Genomic DNA, 22,341 nt, shown 5'->3' with positions numbered 1-22,341 from the left:
TTTAACTTAGAAAAGAATGGCTTTCCATGAGGGCCATGTAGGTCTTTTCTAGGGAGTGTATTTTCTTTGTAGTTGAGGTGTTAACCAATGAACAGTTTTAAGAATTTTCTAGGATGTTCTTCTCTTATAAGTCCTTCAGGACAGAGGCCTTTAGTGGTGTCAGCAGATTCAAAGCTGTATGTGTTGCTGGTTTGCACACTAGTATGGATGCCAACCTCTCTTGGGGCTCTCTTGTGTGGGTTAGCTTTTCTGCTTGCGTATTTGGAATGTAAAGAGTATGCATCCCTCTTTCAACACTCAGTACTGACTCGTGCCTGAGAGTTTATTCTTAAGTTGAATGAATATCGTGTAGCTTTTGCCAATATTTTTGTTGTTGCTTGTGCTTTTGGTGTCGTATCTAAGAATCCATTGCCAAATCCAAACTCACCCAGAGATTTATGTCTTTGTTTTCTTCAAGAGTTTTATAGTTTTAACTTTTATACTTAAGTCTTTTATCTACTTTGAATTAATTTTTATTTATTTTTTATTTTTTAAAAAATATTTTACTTATTTATTTGACACAAAGAGACAGATTACAAGTAGGCAGAGCAGCACACAGAAAGAGAGAGCGAGGGGGAAGCAGGCTCCCTGCTGAGCAGAGATCCTGATGTGGGGCTTGATCCCAGGACCCTGGGATCATGACCTGAGCTGAAGGCAGAGGCTTAACCCACTGAGGCACCCAGGCGCCCCTACTTTGAATTAATTTTTGTATAGAGAGTGAAGTAAGATTTCAACTTTATTCTTTTGTATGTGGATGTTCAGTTTTTTAAGCACCATTTGTTGAGACTGTATATTCCCAGTTGAGTGGTCTAGGCAACCTTGTCAAAAATCAGTGAACTGTAGAGACATGGGTTTATTTCTGGACTCTCAGTTGTATTCTGTCCACCTCTTTGTCTATACTTAGACCAATGCCACGATATTTTGATTTCAGTTGCTTTGTAGTAAGTTTTAAAATTGGGACGTGTGCATCCTCTAATTTTGTGTTTCTTTCTTTCTTTTTTTATTTTTTTATTTTTTATTTTTTTTAAAGATTTTATTTATTTATTTGAGAGAGAGAGACAGTGAGAGAGAGCATGAGCGAGGAGAAGGTCAGAGAGCGAAGCAGACTCCCCATGGAGCTGGGAGCCCGATGTGGGACTCGATCCCGGGACTCCAGGATCACGCCCTGAGCCGAAGGCAGTCGTCCAACCAACTGAGCCACCCAGGCGTCCCCTTTTTTTTTTTTTTTTTTTAAAGATTTTATTTATTTATTTGACAGACAGAGATCACAAGTAGGCAGAGAGGCAGGCGGAAGCAGGCTCCCTGCTGAGCAGAGAGCCTGATGCTGGGCTCGATCCCTGGACCCTGAGATCATGACCTGAGCCAAAGGCAGAGGCTTAACCCACTGAGCCACCCAGGTGACCCTTTTGTGTTTCTTCTTAAATAGTGTTTTGGCTATTCTGTGTCTCTTGCAATTTCATATGAATTTTAGAATTTGTATCTCAGTTTCTACAAAGAAGTTAGTTGGGATTGTGGTAGGGATTGTGTTGAATTTGTCAGCTTGGGAGTACTGCCTTCTTAACAGTGTAAGGGCTTCCGATCCATGAACATGGGCTATCTTTCCAACTATTTAGATCTTTAATTTCTTTCAACAATGCCCTGTAGTTTTCAGATGATATTTTGTGTTTCTTTTGTTAAATTTATTCATAAGTATTTTTTTGATGCTATTTTAAATGAAATTGTTATATAGAAATTGATTTTTGTGTATTGATCTTATATTCTGTAACCTCATTTTATTGGTTCCAGTAAATAGTTTAGTGGATACCTTAGGATTTTCTATATGCAAGATCATGTCATCTGCAAATAGAGATAGTTTTACTTCTTCTTTTCCAATCAATGCCTTTTATTTCATTTTTGCCTGATTTCTCTGGCCAGAAACTCCAGTACAGGGTGGAATAGAAGTGTTGAGTGTGGACATTATTGTCTTTTTCCTCACTGGTTTTGTTATCAGGGTTATGCCAGTCTTGTAAGAATGACTTGGAGAGTATTCTTTTTTCTATATTCTGGAACAGGTTTAAAGTCTGAGTTATTTATTCTTTGAATATATGATGAATTTGCTGGTAAAATCTTTGAGTTTTCTCTTATTTTTACTGAAAGATTAACTACAGATTTCAATTTCTTTAGTGATTATGAGGTTATTTGTTTTGTATTTTTTCTTGATGTAGGAAAATTAGTGTAGGATTTATCCATTTCTTCTCAACTTTAAAATATATTAGGATAAAATTTTTGCAAATGCTCCATTTGTGATAAAGAATACAAGTTTGAAGTTGTCTTCTTGTATGTGTCCTTTGGGTTAGAGTTATTGGCTGTCTCACTCACATCTTTGTCTTAAAAATGCATCTTGTGCATTTATATTTGCTGGGCTCCCCGTTACCAGGAAGTCCAGGCTGTGCTTCTGACCAACCAGCTATAAATCAGAGGTTCCCATGACCTCTTCCTCAGGTTTGATTAATTTGCTAGAGCAGCTCACGGAATTCAGAAAAGCCAGTTCCTCCGTTTACCAGTTTATGATGAAAGGATATGATAAATGATTCTGATAGCCAGCACATGGAGGGGATCCTTAGGGCAAGGTGTGTAGGAAGGGGCGTGGACCTTCCACGCCATCTCCAGGGATGCCTTTCTCCTGGTACCTCCACGCGTTCATCCCAGAAGCTCTCCCAACCCCATGCTGCTGGGATTTTATGGAGGCTTCCTCGGATGGGCATCCGGGGGGCATCGACTCCACTTTCAGCCCCTCTCCCCACTCAAGAGTATGGGGTGGAGCTGAAAGTTCCAACCTTCTAGTCCCAGTGTGATCTTTCTGGTGACCAGCCCCTAGCCAGGAGCCCACCTGGAGTCACCTCTTAGAACAAAAGACATGCCCATCACCTAGGAAATTAGCAGGGTTTCCAGATCCCTGTGTCAGGAAGGGGTCAGAGACCAAATACCCAGAACAAAAGGTGCTCCGACTGCTCTTACCACAGGGAGTTACTGGGGTTTCAGAGCTCTGTGCTGGGAGCCTGGGCAGAGGCCAGGACGTATTTTCTGTTATCTCACGATTGCCTTTTTTTTTTTTTTCCGTCCTCCCCTTTAAATTTTGAAGTTACTCAATTTTTGTTTTAACACTAGAAAATTTGTCCATGCTTAATGCTTTCCTCCCCTCTGCAGCAGTGTGAGTCAACACTTGAATGTCAGCCCTTCCCCCCGATGCACGAGGTGCTTGTCATCAGACGTATGATGCCTCAGCCATGTGTTCCCTCTCTGTGACCCCATAAGAGATGGTGTAAAACCGCGATGTTTAGGACTACACATTCACCACTCTCTCTTTCGCACAAGAGACCTTTTATCTGAAACAAGTTCTCCCTGAGGTCTGTCAGTCCGAACAGGAGTGAGGCGGCAGGCTGCACTTGGTTTGTGGTATTAGAACTCGGCCAGGCCTGGGGCACCTGGGTGGCTCAGTTGCTTAAGCCTCTGCCTTTGGCTCAGGTCATGATCTCAGGATCCTGGGATCGAGTCCCGCATCGGGCTCCCTGCTCAGCAGGAGGCCTGCTTCCCCCTCTCCCTCTGTTGCTCCCCCCACTTGTGCTCTCTCTCCTTCTCTCACTCTTTGTCAAATAAATAAATTCTTTATTAAAAAAAAAAAAAAAAAAAAAAAGAACTCGGCCAGGCCTGTTTGTTTGTGTATCGCCTGCATCTGTTTCCACCTTCCAGTGGTGTCGTGAAGGTGTTACAGAGGGTAGGTGGCCTGTGAAGCCCAACTGATTACTGTCTGGCCCTCTACAGAAGAGGTTAGCTGATCTTCGCATTAGTGAGGCTCTAAAAACGTGTCCTGCCTCTTCCTTCTTCTGGAGTAGTACTGGAGGGTGTGCGGTTCTAGGTCATGGCTGTCCTGTTGGCAGCCCAGTGTTTTCTGCCTTACTGTCATGACCGATGAGTAGTACAGTGGTTCCTTTGACAATACGCTGCCTTCTTCCGTGGTTGGTCTTAAGATTTTCCCTTCGTCAAGAAACTGCTTGGCAGGGGCGCCTGGGTGGCTCAGTGGGTTGAGCCGCTGCCTTCGGCTTAGGTCATGATCTCGGGTTCTGGGATCGAGTCCCGCGTCGGGCTCTCTGCTCAGTGGGGAGCCTGCTTCCCTCTCTCTCTCTGCCTGCCTCTCCATCTACTTGTGATTTCTCTCTGTCAAATAAATACATAAAATCTTAAAAAAAAAAAAAAAAAAAAAGAAACTGCTTGGCAGTCTTCATGCCTAGCCAGGTGTGAGTTTTGTTTTGTTTCTATTTCTACTTATTTTGTTGGAATTTATTGGAGTTTCTGAATCAGTATTTTTCACCCTTTATCTCTTTAGATGCTTAGCCCTGCTCCATTCTCTCTTCTCTCTTCTTCAGAAGCTCAGATTACATACTAGTTCAGCCTTTTTCATCTGCGTGCCTGTAAAACTCCCCTCACATCGTTTCTCTGCTCTCTCTGCTTCAATGATGATCATTTCTTCAGTTCTTTCTGCTCTCTGAGTTCTGGGTTCATCTGCTGTGAAGCCCATTTATAGAGTTAATTTATTTTTTTAAAGATTTATTTATTTGACAGAGAGAGAGATCACAAGTAGGCAGAGAGGCAGAGAGAGGGGGGAAGCAGGCTCCCCACTGAGCAGAGAGCCCAATGTGGGGCTCGATCCCAGGACCCTGGGATCATGACCCAAGCCGAAGGCAGAGGCTTTAACCCACTGAGCCACCCAGGCGCCCTATAGAGTTAATTTAAATTAAATGATTATATGTATGTCTTTTACGTTTTGTCACATGTGCTGAGTTCTTGTTCTTTTCATTCATATTTTCAGAAACTTCTTTTATTTCTTTAAATGTGTTTATTTTCTGTATATAATAATTCCAACATGTAGAGCCTTTGCAGATCTGAACCTGATATCTCTTGTGCCTGTTGGTTCTCTTAGCACATTGTTTTCTTGTGTCTTATCATTTTTTGGACTGCATGTATGTGGGTGTTTTTTGTTGTTGTTGTTGTTTTTTATTTTTATTTTTGCTTTAACTATCTTGTGGGAATTTCTTGAGGCCTGGTCAAGGACAGGTTTTTCTAGAGGTAGTTTGCATTTCTACTGCCCTGGGGGTACTGCCAGCCTAGATCTCTCTTCTTTTTTTAAGCAGGCTCCATGCCCAGTGTGGAGACCAATGTGGGGCTTGAACTCACAACCCTGAGATCAAGACCCCAGCTGAGATCTAGAGTCAGACCCTTATGATTTATGCTCTTTTTTTTTTTTTATGCTCTTGTTGTGGGCAGGCATAAGAAAAGATCCCTTGAAAAATCCTAACCCTGCTATAAAGCAAGTAGACATTGCAACACTGGAATATTATTCTATATATCATTTTAAAAAATCCTTTTAGTAAATTTTTTCAGAATTTAGGGCAAGGCATTTATGTCATTTGACAGGCATTTGCGTATCTCCCCTTAGAAGCCTATGGGACATCTAACTCTCCTCCCTCCTTCCCTCTCTTCCCTTCCTTTTCTGTTCCCCTCTGTGGTTTTCGTAAAGATCAAAGCTTAGGCCCTTACAGTGTTGATCTCCTCTTTGGTTTTAAATACAATTGTTTTCCCACCATGGTTTTCACTTTCTTTTAAAAGTTTTATTTTACTATTCTCAATTTTTTAAAGTGCTCATATTACACACCAATCCATAAACCTCTTTGGAAATAGCATGTTCCACATTGGAAATAAGTTGCCCTTAAAAATAAATGAAGGTAAATAAAATGATTAGTGCTGGGAGTGAAGCCCCTGTCTAGTTCCGATAAGAGATGCTGTCAGTGCAATGGAGTGTTAGGATAGAGCAGCTCGCTGGAGTGTTAGGATAGAGCAGCTCGCTGGAGTGGACACTCTTATGCCCGGTGCTCTTTTATGGCAAGATTAACAGGAAAAAGGACATGGTATAGGTATGTAACAAATAGAAATACAAATAGTGAATCTCGGGTGTAGACAAGGAGAGAGTCATCACAAAGGCAGTTTAGCTAAATTGGAGAACACTCAAAAATAATTTTCATAGAACTACTGTTGGTAATCACTGTGCCTTTTTTTTTTTTTTTTAAATAGAATCTTCTCTTTCAAAACTGCTTCCATGTTTTTTTAGTTAAAACACAATTCGATTGCTGCGAACATTCCTACGTATGTGAGATGTGTGACCCTTGGCTGACTGACTTGGACTAACGAGCCATGGAGTCTCACAGAATATTGAAGCCATGGAATAAGTCAGTCTTCCAGAAGATAATGGACATGTTTCAGTTATAGGGAAAAAAGATACAGTTTTATATTTGAAATGTCATTGGCTAATACACAGTGGATTTTTAAAATTAGGTTATAACAAAACCTTAATTACCCAAAGTCAGGTCAAGTGCAGAAACCCACGCAGACACACAGTAACATTATGAGATTAAAGGCACATAAGAATGAGAATATGATACCAGAATGTATTAGGATATTGATTATATTCAAATAATTATTTTTCTTTTTCCTTCTGTAGGTGAAGATGACTTAATGGACTTTACCATAGTTACTTTAGAATCTCCGAAAGCGTTGCTGGCGGAGGCCTGACTGGGAGGTAGATGGTGCGTCTTTTTACTTTCCGGGGTCTCGTCAGCCTGTTGAGGAGCAGCCGTGCTGGTCTGGTCATGTTTAAAGACATAGCCTGACCCAAAGAGTTCTTCCATCAGACTGTTCTTCTTCTCTGTGAAAGCATCTTTTGCTTTTGTTCGGGAAGACTGGCCAAAAGAGGGTTCGTACCCACTCACAGAGTGTTCTGGCTTCAGGCCTTCTGAGTTCCCGCGAGGCTTGCTGGTGCTTATGCCGCCTCTCATCACACCCGCGCTGACCAGCCCGCCAGAGGCAGGGAGCCCGTGATGCAGGTTCTCGATGGCTTCTGTGAACGAGTAATGCTTTCTCTCTCTGAAGGGGATCTTGATACTTGCAGCAGCATTTTTACCAGGCGTCTTGTCCGTGTCATTTATTTGGAGACTTCTTTTGGACTTTTCTTTCCCCGCGTCGTCTTCCTGCTTGCCTTCCCGCTCAGGATGAGTTACTTGAATTCTTTCTGGTGGTAGTTCTTCTTCTTCTTTCACTAAAGTGGTTTTCTTTTCTTGATCTTCTTTCTTCTCTCTCAGTCTTCCAATATTCTCCAGAGGTGGTTGTTCTTCCAAATGTTCCTCTTCCTTCGATAAATCTATATTCAAAAAATAGTTTACTTAGTGGTCTTTAAAGTGAGCAGATTTCTATTTCAAGAAGGCATGCTGAGCACACTTACTGACATTGGACAGGCACATGAACATAACCTGCATTCCTCACGAGAATACAGGGAAAGGGGCTGGGAACAAGCTTGAAATGTCCTACTTTCCTAGAACATACCAAATAAGAATTACAAAGCCAAAAGAAACATGCATTTGCTAAGAAGTTGTCAGAGGATGCTCATCACTGCTAGGCGGCAGAGTGCCATTAAAACAATGATACTTCCCCCCCTCCAAATTGGCAGATAGTTTCTAGATTTGGGGAGAATATGGGGAAATTGGAACTTTTGTTCCTCATTGGTGAGTGTGTCAATTGCTACAAGCTTTTTTTTTTTTTTTGGATGGCAGTTTGAGCTATCAAAAAAATTTTTAACGTTTTTTTTAAGAGCCAGAGCGGGCATGCTGTGTCGGGTTGGCGAGGAGGGGCAGAGGCAGAGGGATGGAGAGAATCTCAAGCAGACTCCCCGCTGTGCAGAGCCTGACCCAGGGATCAGTCTCCTCACCCTGAGATCATGAGCTGAAACCAAGAGTCAGGTGCCCAACTGACCTCGCCAGCTAGGTACTCCTGTATCTATCATAATTTAAGTGAACATACTCTTAGCTCCAACAATTTCACTTCTACAACCAAACTTCATAAAAATACACAAGAATAGGTATAAGGATGTGAACTGAAGCATGGTTTGGTAACAAGGAAACATCCTACATGTGTGTCAAGGGGTCAGGGGTAAAGAAATGGCATGCACAGTCCATGGGACTGGGGCAGCTATTATAAGATGTTAATAAGCTATTATAAACTCGGGGCAGTACGCATGGACTGACAGGGGAGGGAGGGTCACCATCCGATGTTAAATGAAAAAGTCTTTTGGACGTGACCCTTCCTTTCCGTTCCTTACCAGCACTTAGGAAGCCCTGCCCTCAGCCTCGCCTCTTACAGGGAAGGGCTGTTGCAGGTACAGACGTGCGCACCTTCTGCGGAAACCTGCACGGAAGACGCACGTCCTGGTCACTTTCAAGCTCAGTCCCTCTGCGCGGTGTCTCCGGGGCCCACGCTCTTCGCCGGGAATGCCCGTCGCAGGTGTCCCAGGTGTCCGCTCGGTCGCTCCTTCCCCCCAGCCCCACCATAGCCGCCCTGCCCTTCCCTCTGTGTCGTCGTTCTCGGCAGCGTCACCGCCCTCAGAGGCGCTGCACCCCTTGTTTCATGCGGCGTTCTTCCTTCGCGCGGGAACAGAAGCGCACGAGGACGACGTCGGGTCGTCCCTGCTGCAGCCGCGGTGCCCGGAGCGGCCGACACTGTGCGCTCCAAGAGCAGTCGTTGACGAAGGGATAAGCGCCCCGGCACAATGACCGACGCGGACTCGCCGCTCGGCGGACCGCAGACCGCGAACCGCAGAAGGAACGGAGAGCGGAGTCGGCAGCTCCTGCCCCAGACGCGGCGGCGCGCAGCGAGCCCCGCCAAGCCCGCGTCGTTGGAGCGTGTCCGGGGACCCCGCGCTGATGCGGTGGCCGCGCACGGCCTCTCCTGAAGCCCGCCCGCTCCGCCGGGGAGCCCGGGGCCGGGGCCCGGGGGACTTGCCGCAGCGCGTGCGTTGCCGGGCCGTGGGGCGCGGGCACGTTCCCGTGGGCAGTAGTTGAACATGGACGCCACGGGCCGGGGGCCTGGGTGGCAGCGTCGGTTCAGGCTTGGACTCCGGATTTCCCGTCAGTCACGATCCCGGCTCAGCGGGGCTCTGCCCGAGATGTTCTCTCTCCCTCCCTCTGCCCCCGGCCCCACTCGCGTGTCCACTCCGTCTAAATACACATCTTTAAAAGATAATGAAATTCTGGAGGTACATGATCAACCTAGACTTTCCGGCCAGTTTCCAGGTGTGACGGCCGCGTCGCGCCGGGTCGGGCGAAGGCGCGCACACCGGCCTTGCGCGCACCCATCCTCGGACAGCTGGCGGGACCGTGCGCTCTCAGAGCGCCACCGCCTGCACCGACGAGCACGTGGCTTCGGAGCCAGACGTCTTCGCAGAGAACCGGGCGGCAGGAGCCTGCGGGGAAGGCCAGGTGCCAGCGCCACAGCTGCGTACCACAGGTGGAGGGGCCCGGGCTGGAGGCAGAGGCTGAAGCCCTGAGGCCTGGCACCAAGATGCCCCCTCCGCAGACCTCCTGGGCGCCCAGCGTCCTTGGCCTGACCTGCCGGGCCCAGTGAAGGTGATGCCCTCGCCGCCGTGCGCCGCAGCCTGGTTTGGCTGGGGACATCCAGGGAAGCTGAAGCCCGAGTCTCTGCATCTTCTCCCTGGAGTCTGCGTTTAAAGTCTTCGTTAGCAGGGCCCTTGCCGCTTCCTGAGCGGGGTTTGGGTTTGCTACTCAGTGTGCCGAAACTGAATGTACAATCTAAGGATGCGCGTTGTGAGGAACAAGAAGGGAACGAGGTCCATAAAGTGGAAGGTGGTGGTTATTTCTGGTGGGTGAGGGGCGCGGGCTGTGGTTCGGAAGCGCTCCCAGGGGTTCTGGGGAACACTGTGAGGTCCTAGTTTTTAAGCATGGTAGTGGCTGCAAAGGTGTTCATTCCTAATAGTTCTTTACAGTGCATATGTTTTATGTGTACTTTTATTAATTTTTTAATAAAGATGTTATTTATTTGACGGAGAGAGAGCACAAGCAGGGGGAGCTGCAGAGAGGGAGAAGCAGGTTCTCCTCTCTCTGGGGGGAGGCCAGTGCAGGGCTCGAGCCCAGGACACTGGGACCATGACCTGAACTAAAATCAAGAGTCTGAGGCTTAATGAACTGAGCCACTCAGGCTCCCCTTAGGTATTCTCTCTCTCTCTCTCTCTCTCTCTCTCACACACACACACACACACAGAATAATTCATAACTTAAATCAAGTAAGAGTAAAGGAAACTTTTAAAAGTGGTTAAAATTACCTTCATATTTTCTCTTGGAATCCTCTTGGTTTGCAACTTTGCTGATAGAGTGTGGAATTGCACAGGTTATTTCAGTTGATTTTTCTTTTTGACCAATGTTTCCAGATGTCTTTTTACCCTATAATTTTGAAAAGCAGCAAAAACACATTTTTGGGGGGGTATACATAATTTTAAATTGTTTTTTTGTTCAATGAATACAAATACTTTTTGTGGGAAATAAGAGACTGTTTATACTGTTTTCACAAAGATAGGTTCAGACACTTCAAGAACTCAAATCTGTTGTACCTTAGCTGTCAAAGATGGAACATCTTCTGATTTTTGGGTTTCCTGGTGTTTCACACTTGTCAGTGAAAAGCTTCTGTCTGCTTGTACAGATTTGGTTGAAGAAACTATAGAACAGGTACATTATATGTCAGAAACATTTCACATGTGGAAGCAACATTGATTTTAGATCTAAAATAATATTGAAGTTTGTAGTGTAAGGAAATGTACAAACATTTAAAACTTTTTTTCAATATATGGATAACATTTGTCAGTTCCCTTTCCCCCTACCATTTCACCTGTTTTGTCTTATTTTGGACTGCAAAGGTTGTGGGTGTCACAGTGTTAGACTCCAAAACAAGGAGGCTTTAGGCTAGGAGGGTGCTCTGTTGGAGGACACACCCTCCCTGCACGGACCTCAGTCCAGAGGCAGTGAGCCACAGCGACTTCCTGACTTCCTGTGGCAGTGACCTTAGTTACCAAAGCTTAGACTGATTACTGTCGCTGGAGCCTGCCACTAAATCTACAGTTTCCTCAAAGTGTGGTCCCATTTAAATGACTCCATGGTTGATATGATCATCTCTGCTGGCTGTTATTCTGAATTACAAAGCAGAAGCAAACAAAGGAAGGCAAGGAAGTTTGAGGTTGTTGCCTTTAAAAGTAAGCGCAGAGACAGATGACATGATACTCTACACAGAAAATCCAAAACACTTGACCCCAAAATTGCTAGAGCTCATACAGGAATTCAGCAAAGTGGCAGGATATAAAATCAAGTCACAGAAATCAGTTGCATTTCTATACACTAATAATGAGACAGAAGAAAGAGAAATTAAGGAGTTGATCCCATTTACAATTGCACCCAAAACCGTAAGATAGCTCGGAATAAACCTAACCAAGTAGGCAAAGGATATGTACTTAGAAAACTATAGAACACTCATGAAAAAAACTGAGGAAGTCATAAAGAACTGGAAAAATTCCATGCTCCTGGATTAGAAGAACACATATTGTTAAAATGTCTGTTACCTAGAGCAATCTACACATTCAATGCAATCACTATCAAAATAGCATCAATTTTTCCACAGAGCTGGAACAAATAATCATAAAATTTGTATGGAACCGGAAAATATCCTGAATGGCCAAAGGAGTGTTGAAAAAGAAGACCAAACTGGTGGCATCACAATTCTGGACTTCAAGCTGTATCAGAAAGCTGCAATCATCAAGACAGCATGGTACTGGCACAAAAACTGACACAGAGGCCAGTGGAACAGAATAGAGAACCCAGAAGTGGACCCTTAAACTGTAGTCAACTAATCCTTGACAGAGTGGGGAAAGAATATCCAATGGAAAAAAGACAGTCTTTTCAACAGATGGTGTTAGGAAAATTGGACAACCACATACATAAGAAGGACCATTTCCTTACACCATACCCAAAAATAGACTTAAAATGGATGAAAGACTTAAATTTGAGACAGGAATCCATCAAAATCCCAGAGAAGGACACAGGTAGCAACCTTTGTGAATTGGGTGCAGAAACTTGCTAGACATGTCTCCAAAGGCAAGGGAAACAAAAACAAAAATGAACTATTGGGACTTTATCAAGTTAAACAGCTTTTGCACAGTAAAAGAAACAGCTGACAAAACCAAAAGACAACGAACAGAATGGGAGAAAGTATTTGCAAATGTCTTATCAGAGAAAGGGCTAGTATCCAAAATCTATAAAGAACTTACCAAGCTTAATACCCAAAGAACAAATAATTCAATCAAGAAATGGGCAGAACTGATGATTCACAGACCTGTACCCCTGGGGCTAATACTACATTATATGTTAATAAAAAATTAAAAAAAATAAAGAAATGGGCAGAAGACAACAAACAGACATTTCTTCAAGGAAGACATCTAAATGGCCAATAGACACATGAAAAAATACTCAACATTGCTTGGCATCAGGGAAATACAAGTCAAAACCACAGTGAGATCCCACCTCACACCAGTCAGAACGGCTACAATTAATAAGTCAGGAAATGACAGCTGTTGTCGAGGATGTGGAGAAAGGGGGACCCTCCTACACTGTTGGTGGGAATGCAAGCTGGTGCAGCCACTCTGGAAAACAGCATGGAGTTTCCTCAAAAAGTTGAAAATAGAGCTACCCTATGACCCAGCAATTGCACTACTGGGTATTTACCCTAAAGATACAAATGTAGTGATCCGAAGGGGCACGTGCACCCGAATGTTTATAGCAGCAATGTCCACAATAGCCAAACTATGGAAAAAGCCCAGATTTCCATCAACAGATAAATGGATAAAGATGTATATATACACAATGGAATACTACTCAGCCATCAAAAGAATGAAATGTTGCCATTTGCAACGACATGGATGGAGCTAGAGGGGATTATACTAAGTGAAATAAGTCAATCAGAGAAAGACAATTCTGTCTCATTCGTGGAATTTAAGAAACAAGACAGAGGATCAGAGGGGAAGAGAGGGAAAGATAAAACAAGATGAAATCAGGGAGAAAAATCACAAGATACTCTTAATCATAAGAAACCAACTGAGGGTTGCTGGAGAGGATGAGGGTGGGGGGATGGGGTAAGTGGGTGATGGGCAGTAAGGAGGGCATGTGGTGTAATGAACACTGGGTGTTATATAAGACTAATGAATCACTGACCTCTACCTCGGAAACTAATAATATACCATACGTTAATTAATTGAATTTCAGTTAAAAAAAAAAAAACCCAGCAACAAAAACCAAGTAAGCACGGAGTGGCTTTTTCTACCAAACCAGGGGTGAGTGTTCCTATCGTACCCCTTTTGATCAGTCTTACGCTGTTAGATCTTGGAGGAGGGGTGGGTAATACGCACGACCCGTCTTGAAGGGAAAATACTACTCAGCAATGAAAAGGCACAAACGAATGATGGCAGCAGCAATACGGGTGAGTCTCAAAAGCATTAGTGTGGCCAGAAGAAGCCGACAGGGAAGAGCAGGTGCTGTGACTCCACGCAGGAAGTTCCAGAGTGGGCGAAGGAAGCTGCTCTGACAGGAAGGCAGTGTTTGCCTCAGGAGGGCGGCAGATTCTGTACCGACCGGGCTGCTGGTCACGCGCATGGCAGCTTTTGTCAAAACCTGCCGAAATGCACACTGAAAATGGGTGCATTTTACTTAGGCAAATTGTACCTAAATGATGATTTTACAAACCCACGCACTGGCCACCAGATGTGCTTAGTTCACTGTCTGGCAGACATTTTGCTCCCAGCTGGAAAGTGGGGCCCCTGGCCCGCCTGCAGGAAGGACACGTGGGCCCTTGGCGGAGGCTGGAAGGGCGGGAGAGCGTGTCTTTGCCCTCCCACCGTTTCCACCGTGTCCCACAGCTCATTGTTCTTCTAGAATCACAACATGTTTCAGTACCTAGTAAGACAACTTTTAAAATATCCATTATTGGCATGATATAAAGTAGAAAAATACAACTACATCCTTAAAAATAGATTTGGACCAAAAGTAATTAAAATGTACCTTTTGGACAATCTTCTTTGTCATGTAAGTTTTTAAGTATCCGACTAGTATAGATGTTTCTAATTTCAAGCTCTCGCTCCTTCTCCTAAAGAGAAGCACAATACCAAATTTTGTATAAATGTTTGCTATTATCAGCCTTGATTTCTTCTATAAAACAATTTTAGTGGACTCAGTATTCTTTGAATAAAATCTTCAGATGCTAGCAGAAACAGAAATCGGCCATAACATTATATATCATTCCTGACACCAAAAAGTACTCTTTTGTTTTTTTTTTAAGATTTTATTAATTCATTTGAGAGAGAGCAAGAGCACCAGCAGATGGGAGAAGCAGAGGAAGAGGGAGAAGCAGAATTTCCTTGAGCAGGGAGCCTGACATAGGGCTCAATCCCAGGACCTGGAGATCATGACCTGAGTCAAAGGTAGACACTTAACCATCTGAGCCATCCAGGCACCCCCCAAAAGTACTTTTTAACAGAGCAACAGATTTTGTGACAGAGACAGTATTGCTGAGGGCTTTGTGAGCCAGCTTCTTTTTCTTTTTTTTAATTAAAATTTTAAATTAACATACAATGTAGTATTAGCCCCAGAGGTACAGGTCTGTGAATCACCAAGTTTACACATTTTACAGCACTCACCATAGCACATACTTCCCCAGTGTGTATAACCCCACCATCCTCTCCCCAGCCAGCTTCTTTCACTGTACTTTTTCTGTCCCTGGGGTCTGTGCTGTGAAGTTTGCTGGTTTTTTCCTCGCGGTCCAATATAGCCACTAGCTATGTTGTGATCTAAACTAATTAAAATGAAATGAACAGTTCGGTCCTCTGTCACAATACCCATGTTTCCAGTGCTCAGTAGCTGCCTGTGGCTAGTGACCACACAGTTTGGTGGTGCAGGCAGAACATTCCCCCCATCACAGGAAGTTCTACTAGACAGGGCTGCATTTAGACAGTACGTGCAGGTGGGTAAAGCCCAGAACAAAGGCATTATTGTTCAGCTTTAAATTTCAATATTGACTTTTTATTTTTATTTTTTAAGGATTGATTTGTTTATTTTAAAGAGTGTGTGAGCAAGCATAAGCACAAGCAGGAGGGGCAGAAGGAGAGAGAATCCCACGCAGACTCTCTGTTCATGACCCTGAGATCACGACCTGAGCCAAAACCAAGAGTCGGACAATCAGCCGACTGAGCCACCCAGGTGCCCCAAAAGTATTGACTTCTTAAAGTCTTGGCAAAACTAAAGATATGAAATCCTGGCTTGTTGAGGGAAAGAAAAAAGGGAGGTTTCATTAAGCACCAAACACAAACATTCTTCTTACACATGCATCAAGAGGCAAGCCTGTTAGACTCAAGACCAAGTTTATTCAAAACCACAATCAAAGGAGGATCTGAGCGAAGGGTGTCTTCTACTGCATGACTAGACAGGAAAGCCTGGAGGAAGAGGCCGAGGGAAGGGTTGGGGCAGAGATGGCAGGGAGGGAGGGAAAGAGGAAGAGAGAGAAAGAGGGAGAGAGAGAGAGAGATTGGATGGGGTTCTGGTCTCCTTGTGCCCCTTGGAAATATTAAGGGGGTGAAGAAACAACTCTGAGGTTTGGGAAACTCTCAGCACAGGAGACCTTGGTATGGCCCAGGCAATTCAAACTTCTTCATCAGGCCCCCAGGTTAGCGTGGAGTTAGGGTAACATGGCATTGCCAAGTGGTAAGTGGAAAAGGCAAAATGCAATGTCCAGGCAAAGGGCCGAAGATAGTGGTTCCCTCACTTCCACAAAGAGTGGGACCCCACAGAGGGGAGCTGCGTGGAGAGCTAGGAAACTGGTTCCCCAGTCCTCAAGATTACCAACCCAGGTGATCCCACAGCACATACTTTAGGATCGATGCTCTAGCCAAGGATCAGACGACAGATGGCTCTCAAGGCATTGGCATCAACAGACAACAAATGAAGATCACCAAGATTTGACCCACAGAGAAGAGGCTGTGAGTTTCACCAGCCATATTCAGTACACACCAGACAGATCCTGTGGGCTTGGCTAGTTAAGACTAGTCAATTCTCAGTAGAACTAGGTATAGCGGTCCCAGAGGGTCAGGGGCCTCTTTTTCCTTTTACCAACAGAAAGTGTGCACCGCTCCCCATAGATGCTATCTCCACTGAGAAATGGGAGGTGGCGTTGGGGAAAACTGCTGCAAGCCTCAGAGACAACCTATACTAGGACCGGTTTTAAATGGAACAGACTGAGACAAGCTTCTGTTTAATCTCCGTATCTGTCCCCATTTTCACCTCCTACTTGTGGGAATGGGGCTCGTTAAGGAAGTAAAGTTATTATAGAAAATAAAAACATTATATATTTTCGCACATCTTAACTGGATAAGGCAGAGTTTGTATTTATTTTAATCATAAAATTAATCTGCTATCAGAGGATAACATAGGAGAATATTAATCTTTTCTAGAAATTAGGTTTCTGGGAGCAAAAATGTTACAGTATGTTTCTCTTTTTCTTTCTTTCTCATTGTGATAGCAGTGCATTTAGCAAGAAAGAGCAGTGATGGGGACAGTTTGTTACCATGAAAAATCGATCAAGTTTATTCTGGATATTATGTTTAAGGAGGATATTGTGTAGAAATCTTAGATTTCTTTTTTTTTTTTTTAACCCCTACTGGCTAAGACAAGAACGCTTTTAATGATCAGAGGGACAAGCATTGATCACCTGGAAAATTCAGTTATTTCTTTTGATTTGGTCCGACTCCTTGAAGGGCAGAGTATGTGCTTCAGCAGCAGAGAGCAGGAAGAAGGCGGGTGAGAACGGCTGACTGACAGGTGGCTGGTGCAGGGCTGGCTGGGGGCAAAAGGAAGTCATGGGAAGGACAGTCTTCCCACAGGCTTGGAACAAATGTTCAAGCCTGGGGTGCCCTCCACAGACTCAAAATCAAAGACAACAGGTTCAGAACGCAATCCAAGATACCTGTGTAGTTGAGGTCAATCAGTTAATCAAGCGAGGCAATAAGAAGGAAAATCCACATTTAGGAATGCTCATGGAATGTTTGGGGAATATTTATAGGAAAGACAACTCACAAGCTCAGAGGCGATCAGGTTAGAGTTCAATGGGAAGTTGGGTCATGGTGGAGAACCATATTAAGATCAGGGTAGATGGCTTCCAAAAGATAGGAAATATATATTTTTAAAGATTTTATTTCTTTATTTGACAGATTGAGAGAGAGCACAAGTAGGCAGAGCGGTAGGCAGAGGTAGAGGGAGAAGCAGGCTAAGCAGGGAGCCCTGGGGTTTGATTCCAGGACCTGGGTATCACCACCTGAGCCGAAGGCAGCTGCTCAACCGACTGAGCCACCCAGGTGCCCCAGGAAACTATCTTAATAGACAATGCCACACTGAGGGGTGAGCTTGGAGCCTGGATGTAGGGTGGAGGTGTAGCACCTCATTTGGGAGTGGAAGACTGACATTCTATCTCCTTACTTTTAGAAATGGAACAGAGTCTAGAATTGTTGCTGGATGACTTGGAAAATGAATTTCTGGGCACCTGCGTAGCTCAGTTGGTTAAGTGTCTGCCTTCAGCTCAGGTCACGGTCCCAGAGTCCTGGGATCGAGTCCCACATTGGGCTCCCCGCTTGGCAGGGAGTCTGCTACTCCCTCTGCCCCACTGCCCCGATCATGCTCGCCATCTCCCTCTCTCTCTCCTGTCCAAAAATAAATAAAATCTTTAAAAAAAAAAAAGGAAAAGAGAAGAAAATGAGTTTCAAAGTACAGAAACAGAAATTTTGAACTTTGGGACCATGCTCTCCCCAAACTCAGGTATTAATGATTTACGTTAATATGGCAGACTGCATTTTTCTAAAATTGGTTCAGCAATATTTCTGATCCCATTTCTGGTCCCTTACTCTCCCAGAACCTGGTGACTCCCCATCAAGAAGCCATTGCTCCTCCTCTTGTACGGCCTTGACAAAGGGAATGCGGTGCAAGAGATGCTATGGGACTGGTCCTCTGTCTGTATCTCTCCACTCTTCTCCCTGGAGCCTAGCTGCCATGTTGTGAGGAGGCCACACCACATGTGGGTGGTTCTGGCCGACACCCCAGGTATGATCTCAGCTGTCAGTCGGCACCAACTGCACACGTATGTGTGAGACTTTAGAGAATTCCAGCGCCCTCTTTGAACCACCTTACCTATGTCAGGAGTGGCAGAGATGAGCCGTTCCAGCAAGCCCTGCCCAGATTGTGGATTCGTGAACAGAATTAATATTCTCACTTCTTACACCACTAAATTGTGGAGTAATATGTTATGCAGCCATAGTGACCGAGGCAGTCAGGACACTTAAAACATCTTTAAAGTTTCTATTCCTTTTCTCCTTGGGTCATTACCAGGGATGACCATGAATCATAAAAGGCAATGTCATTTTTCCAGATGAAACAGAACTGGTTTGCAAACATTTCCAAGAGAGACTTTAAAATAAATCTGTGGGCCACTACAATTACTCACCATATTTTAATCATGAAAGGTAATTAAAAAAAAACTTAGTTTGGCTTCCATTAAAATGATAGCAAAACAGGGGCACCTGGGTGGCTCAGTGGGTTGAGCTGCTGCCTTCGGCTCAGGTCATGATCTCAGGGTCCTGGGATCGAGTCCCGCATCGAGCTCTCTGCTCAGCAGGGAGCCTGCTTCCCTCTCTCTCTCTCTCTGCCTGCCTTGCCTCTCTGCCTACTTGTGATCTCTCTCTGTCAAATAAATAAATAAAATCTTAAAAAAAATGATAGCAAAACAAAATAATATTAATTCATGTGATGGAATGAGAATGTTAATAGGGTTTTGTTGATGAATAGTTGAGAGATTTAATTTTTCTCCCTACTGCACACATTCACCAGGCTGGGAACTCATCCGAGTAATTTCAGATCTTCTATCTGTTCGTATGATTGTAGGGACAAAAAGCTAATTTGAGAAATAGATTCTTCTTCTTCTTTTTTTTTTTTTTTTAGCTTCTTGAAGTTAAATAATTTAAAGAATAGTTCTGATATTTTTGGGAAGCAAAATTTCACAAATTTTGTTACATTTTGTTTTAAAAGAAGTACCTTAAGTTTTTGCTGAAGGCGTTTTATTTCCATTTGCAGGGTCTTTGTAGCTACTTGAGCTGCGACCGTCTTCCGGGTCTCAATGGCCAGCTGCCGATTAAAAGCTCTATTGTTCAACCTCAGTTGTTTTTCCAAGCTCTGAAAACAGTATATATTTCAACTCTTCTGTCACCAATGTAGTATTGTTTAAAAAAAACTTCAATTGTAATGGCAGTAATTGCATTATTGAGAAATGTGAATTTTTAACAATTTTAGTGCATGCCATATATTAGAACTAAATGTAACCACACACACAGACACAAAAGCCAAAAAACCCTAGATCCCAATTCTAGAGAATCAATATATTTTGAACCTAATGTTTTTTTACACTCTGGAATTTGATTTAAAAATACAAATGACCTTTGAACATTTCTTGAAAACGAATAAATATAACCAATGCCATTTTTACAAGACCAGTGCTCTAACCCCTGAGCTATGGAGCCAAACCAGTGCCATCTTTAAAACTCAACCCAAGTGGCTGGGCTCACATGGAGGAGACCTGCTAGTGTGGCAGGTGAACTCAGGAGCTCTGTCAAGCCTCAGCTGCTGGAGGGCAGGCGTAAGGGCTCGAGTCTCAGCTGACTGACCCTGGAAGCTGCTGCAGAGACTCACCCCAATCCCTCAAGGAGGAAGGAATTCTAAGACCAGGAGATCTCTGCCAGCACCACGGCCATCGGCACTCAGGGCTCACAGGTCTGTGAGTACCTCCTCTCCATCCTCTCCAGCACGATAATTTTATTGCAGAACTCTTTGGTCTGGACTTTGACAAAGGCTTGGCCAAAAGGCCTTTTCTTTCTTTTTTCCCCCATTATAGTATTAATACTTTCTCATTAAAGAAGAGTGGGCAATATGGTAAGCTAGAAGGATGAAATAATCCTAAAAATCCCAGTCCCCAAACTATTAACATTTAAAAAAATACTACATGTTTTGGCTCATAAGCATTTTCTCCAACCACCAAATGCCCTACAACCAAACAAAATTTCCCATATGACCAAGTGCATCTGGTAAGAAGATAGTTCTTGAATTCTTTTTGATTTTGGTTACAGACATAAAACATGAACTACTTAACATATATATGTCAAAATATGTAGATGAGATAAAAATACATTTATTTTTCCCTGACAGACATGTGCTAAGATGGGTCCAATATTACTTAGAAGGTCAAATCATAGAACTTTGGATTATGAATTACATGACTGAAAATGAGGCTGCTCATTTTATGGGAGAAAATTGTCTTTAAAAGTAGAGGAAGATTTTTACCAAAGAGGAAATTACCGACAAGAAATTACATGAAATGAACTTGATATGTTCTTATTTCAAGTTCATAAAAAATTGGCCTCTTACCATCATATAATAAGGTATTAAACAGCAAAGTTTTAAAATTTATGTCAGTCCATAGAGACCAAGGACTAACATAACATTGGCAGAATTCTCAGTAGAATCAGTGTCCTCCCAAATCATCCCTTATGGTGCAGTCCCTGAGCCTCTGATGACCATGTGCCTTCAGGAAGATCAATGCATTCCTGTCAATGATTGTGGTTCCTTTCCCCTCCCTGTTCCCAGGAGCATTATCCGGGAAACACTCCTGTTTCAAACATACCAACAATGTCGGCGGTAGTGAGAAGACAACTGACCAGGGAATATGAGGGATGGGAGAGATGCAGGGGGTAGGCTTTTAGGAAAGTAGGCTTTTAATAAACAATTTAAAGCAGAAGGTTAGCTTCGCAGAGGTTTCACTCAGCCCAACCCAAACCGACCCAATAATCTTTCCAGCACACCAACAAGCTTAGAGAATGGCCATTTCCAGACAAACGAGCCTGGCCGCAGAATGAGCTCACTGGACCACAGAAGGAACATCTCCCCTGGCCCCTGGCCCCGACCCCCTCCTTGGACAGCATCACTGGTGTGGTCTGGCAGCAAAGCAGCTAGTAATACTTCACTGCGCAGGCATAAGCGTGATGCACATACACCCTCCTCTCCATGTCCATTTTGGGACATTACAATTTCGAGGCCTCTGAAATACGGACCTGTATTTTTTTGTCATTTGCCTCCGTTTTTGTTGTAAGAACAGACAGTCTTTGAGTAAGTTCCTCTCTCTCTGCAAGGTTTTTGTCTTCAGAAAGCTTCTGCAGGGCCTGCAAGGCGTCTTTAGTCTTGAGCAGCTCACTGTCGGCTTCTCGAAGTTTCCGAGACGCACTTCTTTCCTTTTCCTGGGATTTCCTAAGTAGCTGCCTCAAATTTTTGACTTCATTCTGATGTTTTGCCATAATTTGAGGTAGATTATTTTGTGAATTCTCATATTTCCCTATAGCTTTCAAGTGCCTAAGCTGAAGCTGTTTCAAGAACTGATTTTCCAGGACTGTGACTTCCAACTTACGATGGATATCACCTACTTCGTTTTTTAGCTCTTTAATCTTATGAAGCCTTGCTGACAGTATGCGGTGAGTCATAGCGTCTCTTCTTTGGGTAATCATATCGTTTTGGGAATGTAAATGTGGTGCATTCCAGGTGTGCTTTTTTTCAACTGAGATTTCCTTCTGGCCTGTGTAAGCAGACAATCCAGTTTGTTACTAGTAATACGCATATGGAGGCAGATATGCACGTTTGTGTCCCCCCCTCCCCCACCCCCCGCACCTGTGCACACGTACACAGGCAAACTAGAGGGGGAAAGAACACATGTAATGAATAGCCATGCTCTAGGGCAGGGATTTCATATGCAGGATACCTCATACCTCACTCAGGGTCAGCAGGAGTCTATTTAACAGCTGAAGACTGTCCAAGGTTCCATAACCACAAAGACACACAGCATGGATTGAAAACCAGGTCTTCTTTGATTGGAAAACTTATGCTTATTTCTATTATTAAAGCTATACTAAAAGCCATAACAATAGATATCATTTACTAAGGGCTTACCATGGGTTAAGCATCGAACTAAATGCTTTATGTAGACTTTCTGATATAACCCTTCCGATAATATGTTATAAAGCAATTCGAGAATAACCTTAAAATCCAGTGTTATATATGATGATCTCATATATTAAAAAAAAAAAAACCCAGAAAGCCACTGAGCTGCTTAGAGGAATTGTATGGATAGTCCATCTCTCAGTAAGTCCAACATAGACAATTTTCCCCATTACTTTGGACTGGACTTAAAAGGAAGTAGTTAGTTGGCTTGTATTCAGAAGTCTATTTTAAACAAAATGTATCTAAATAATATTACACCCAA

The 22,341-nt window shown here is 43.7% G+C and overlaps 1 protein-coding gene across 3 annotated transcripts in view; it reads right to left on the bottom strand.

The window, feature by feature from the left end:
- Positions 1 to 6,519: 6,519 nt before the first annotated feature.
- Positions 6,520 to 22,341, bottom strand: part of LCA5L (lebercilin LCA5 like) — a 39,088-nt gene continuing 23,266 nt past the window's right edge. For all 3 annotated transcript variants that reach the window (XM_044250907.1, XM_044250906.1, XM_044250908.1), the window contains 6 exons: positions 21,143 to 21,657; positions 19,077 to 19,214; positions 14,010 to 14,094; positions 10,523 to 10,626; positions 10,238 to 10,355; positions 6,520 to 7,267 (listed from right to left, as the gene is read on the bottom strand). In XM_044250907.1, the coding sequence (XP_044106842.1) occupies positions 6,540 to 7,267; positions 10,238 to 10,355; positions 10,523 to 10,626; positions 14,010 to 14,094; positions 19,077 to 19,214; positions 21,143 to 21,657 (1,688 nt within the window). In that variant the 3' untranslated portion in view covers positions 6,520 to 6,539. The remainder of the gene's footprint in view (positions 7,268 to 10,237; positions 10,356 to 10,522; positions 10,627 to 14,009; positions 14,095 to 19,076; positions 19,215 to 21,142; positions 21,658 to 22,341) is intronic.

This window comes from Neovison vison, chromosome 6 (assembly GCF_020171115.1).
Source record: "Neovison vison isolate M4711 chromosome 6, ASM_NN_V1, whole genome shotgun sequence".
NCBI lineage: Eukaryota > Metazoa > Chordata > Mammalia > Carnivora > Mustelidae > Neogale > Neogale vison.
Note: the sequence above shows the minus strand (reverse complement) of the source record. Positions and strands in the feature narration are given on the sequence as shown.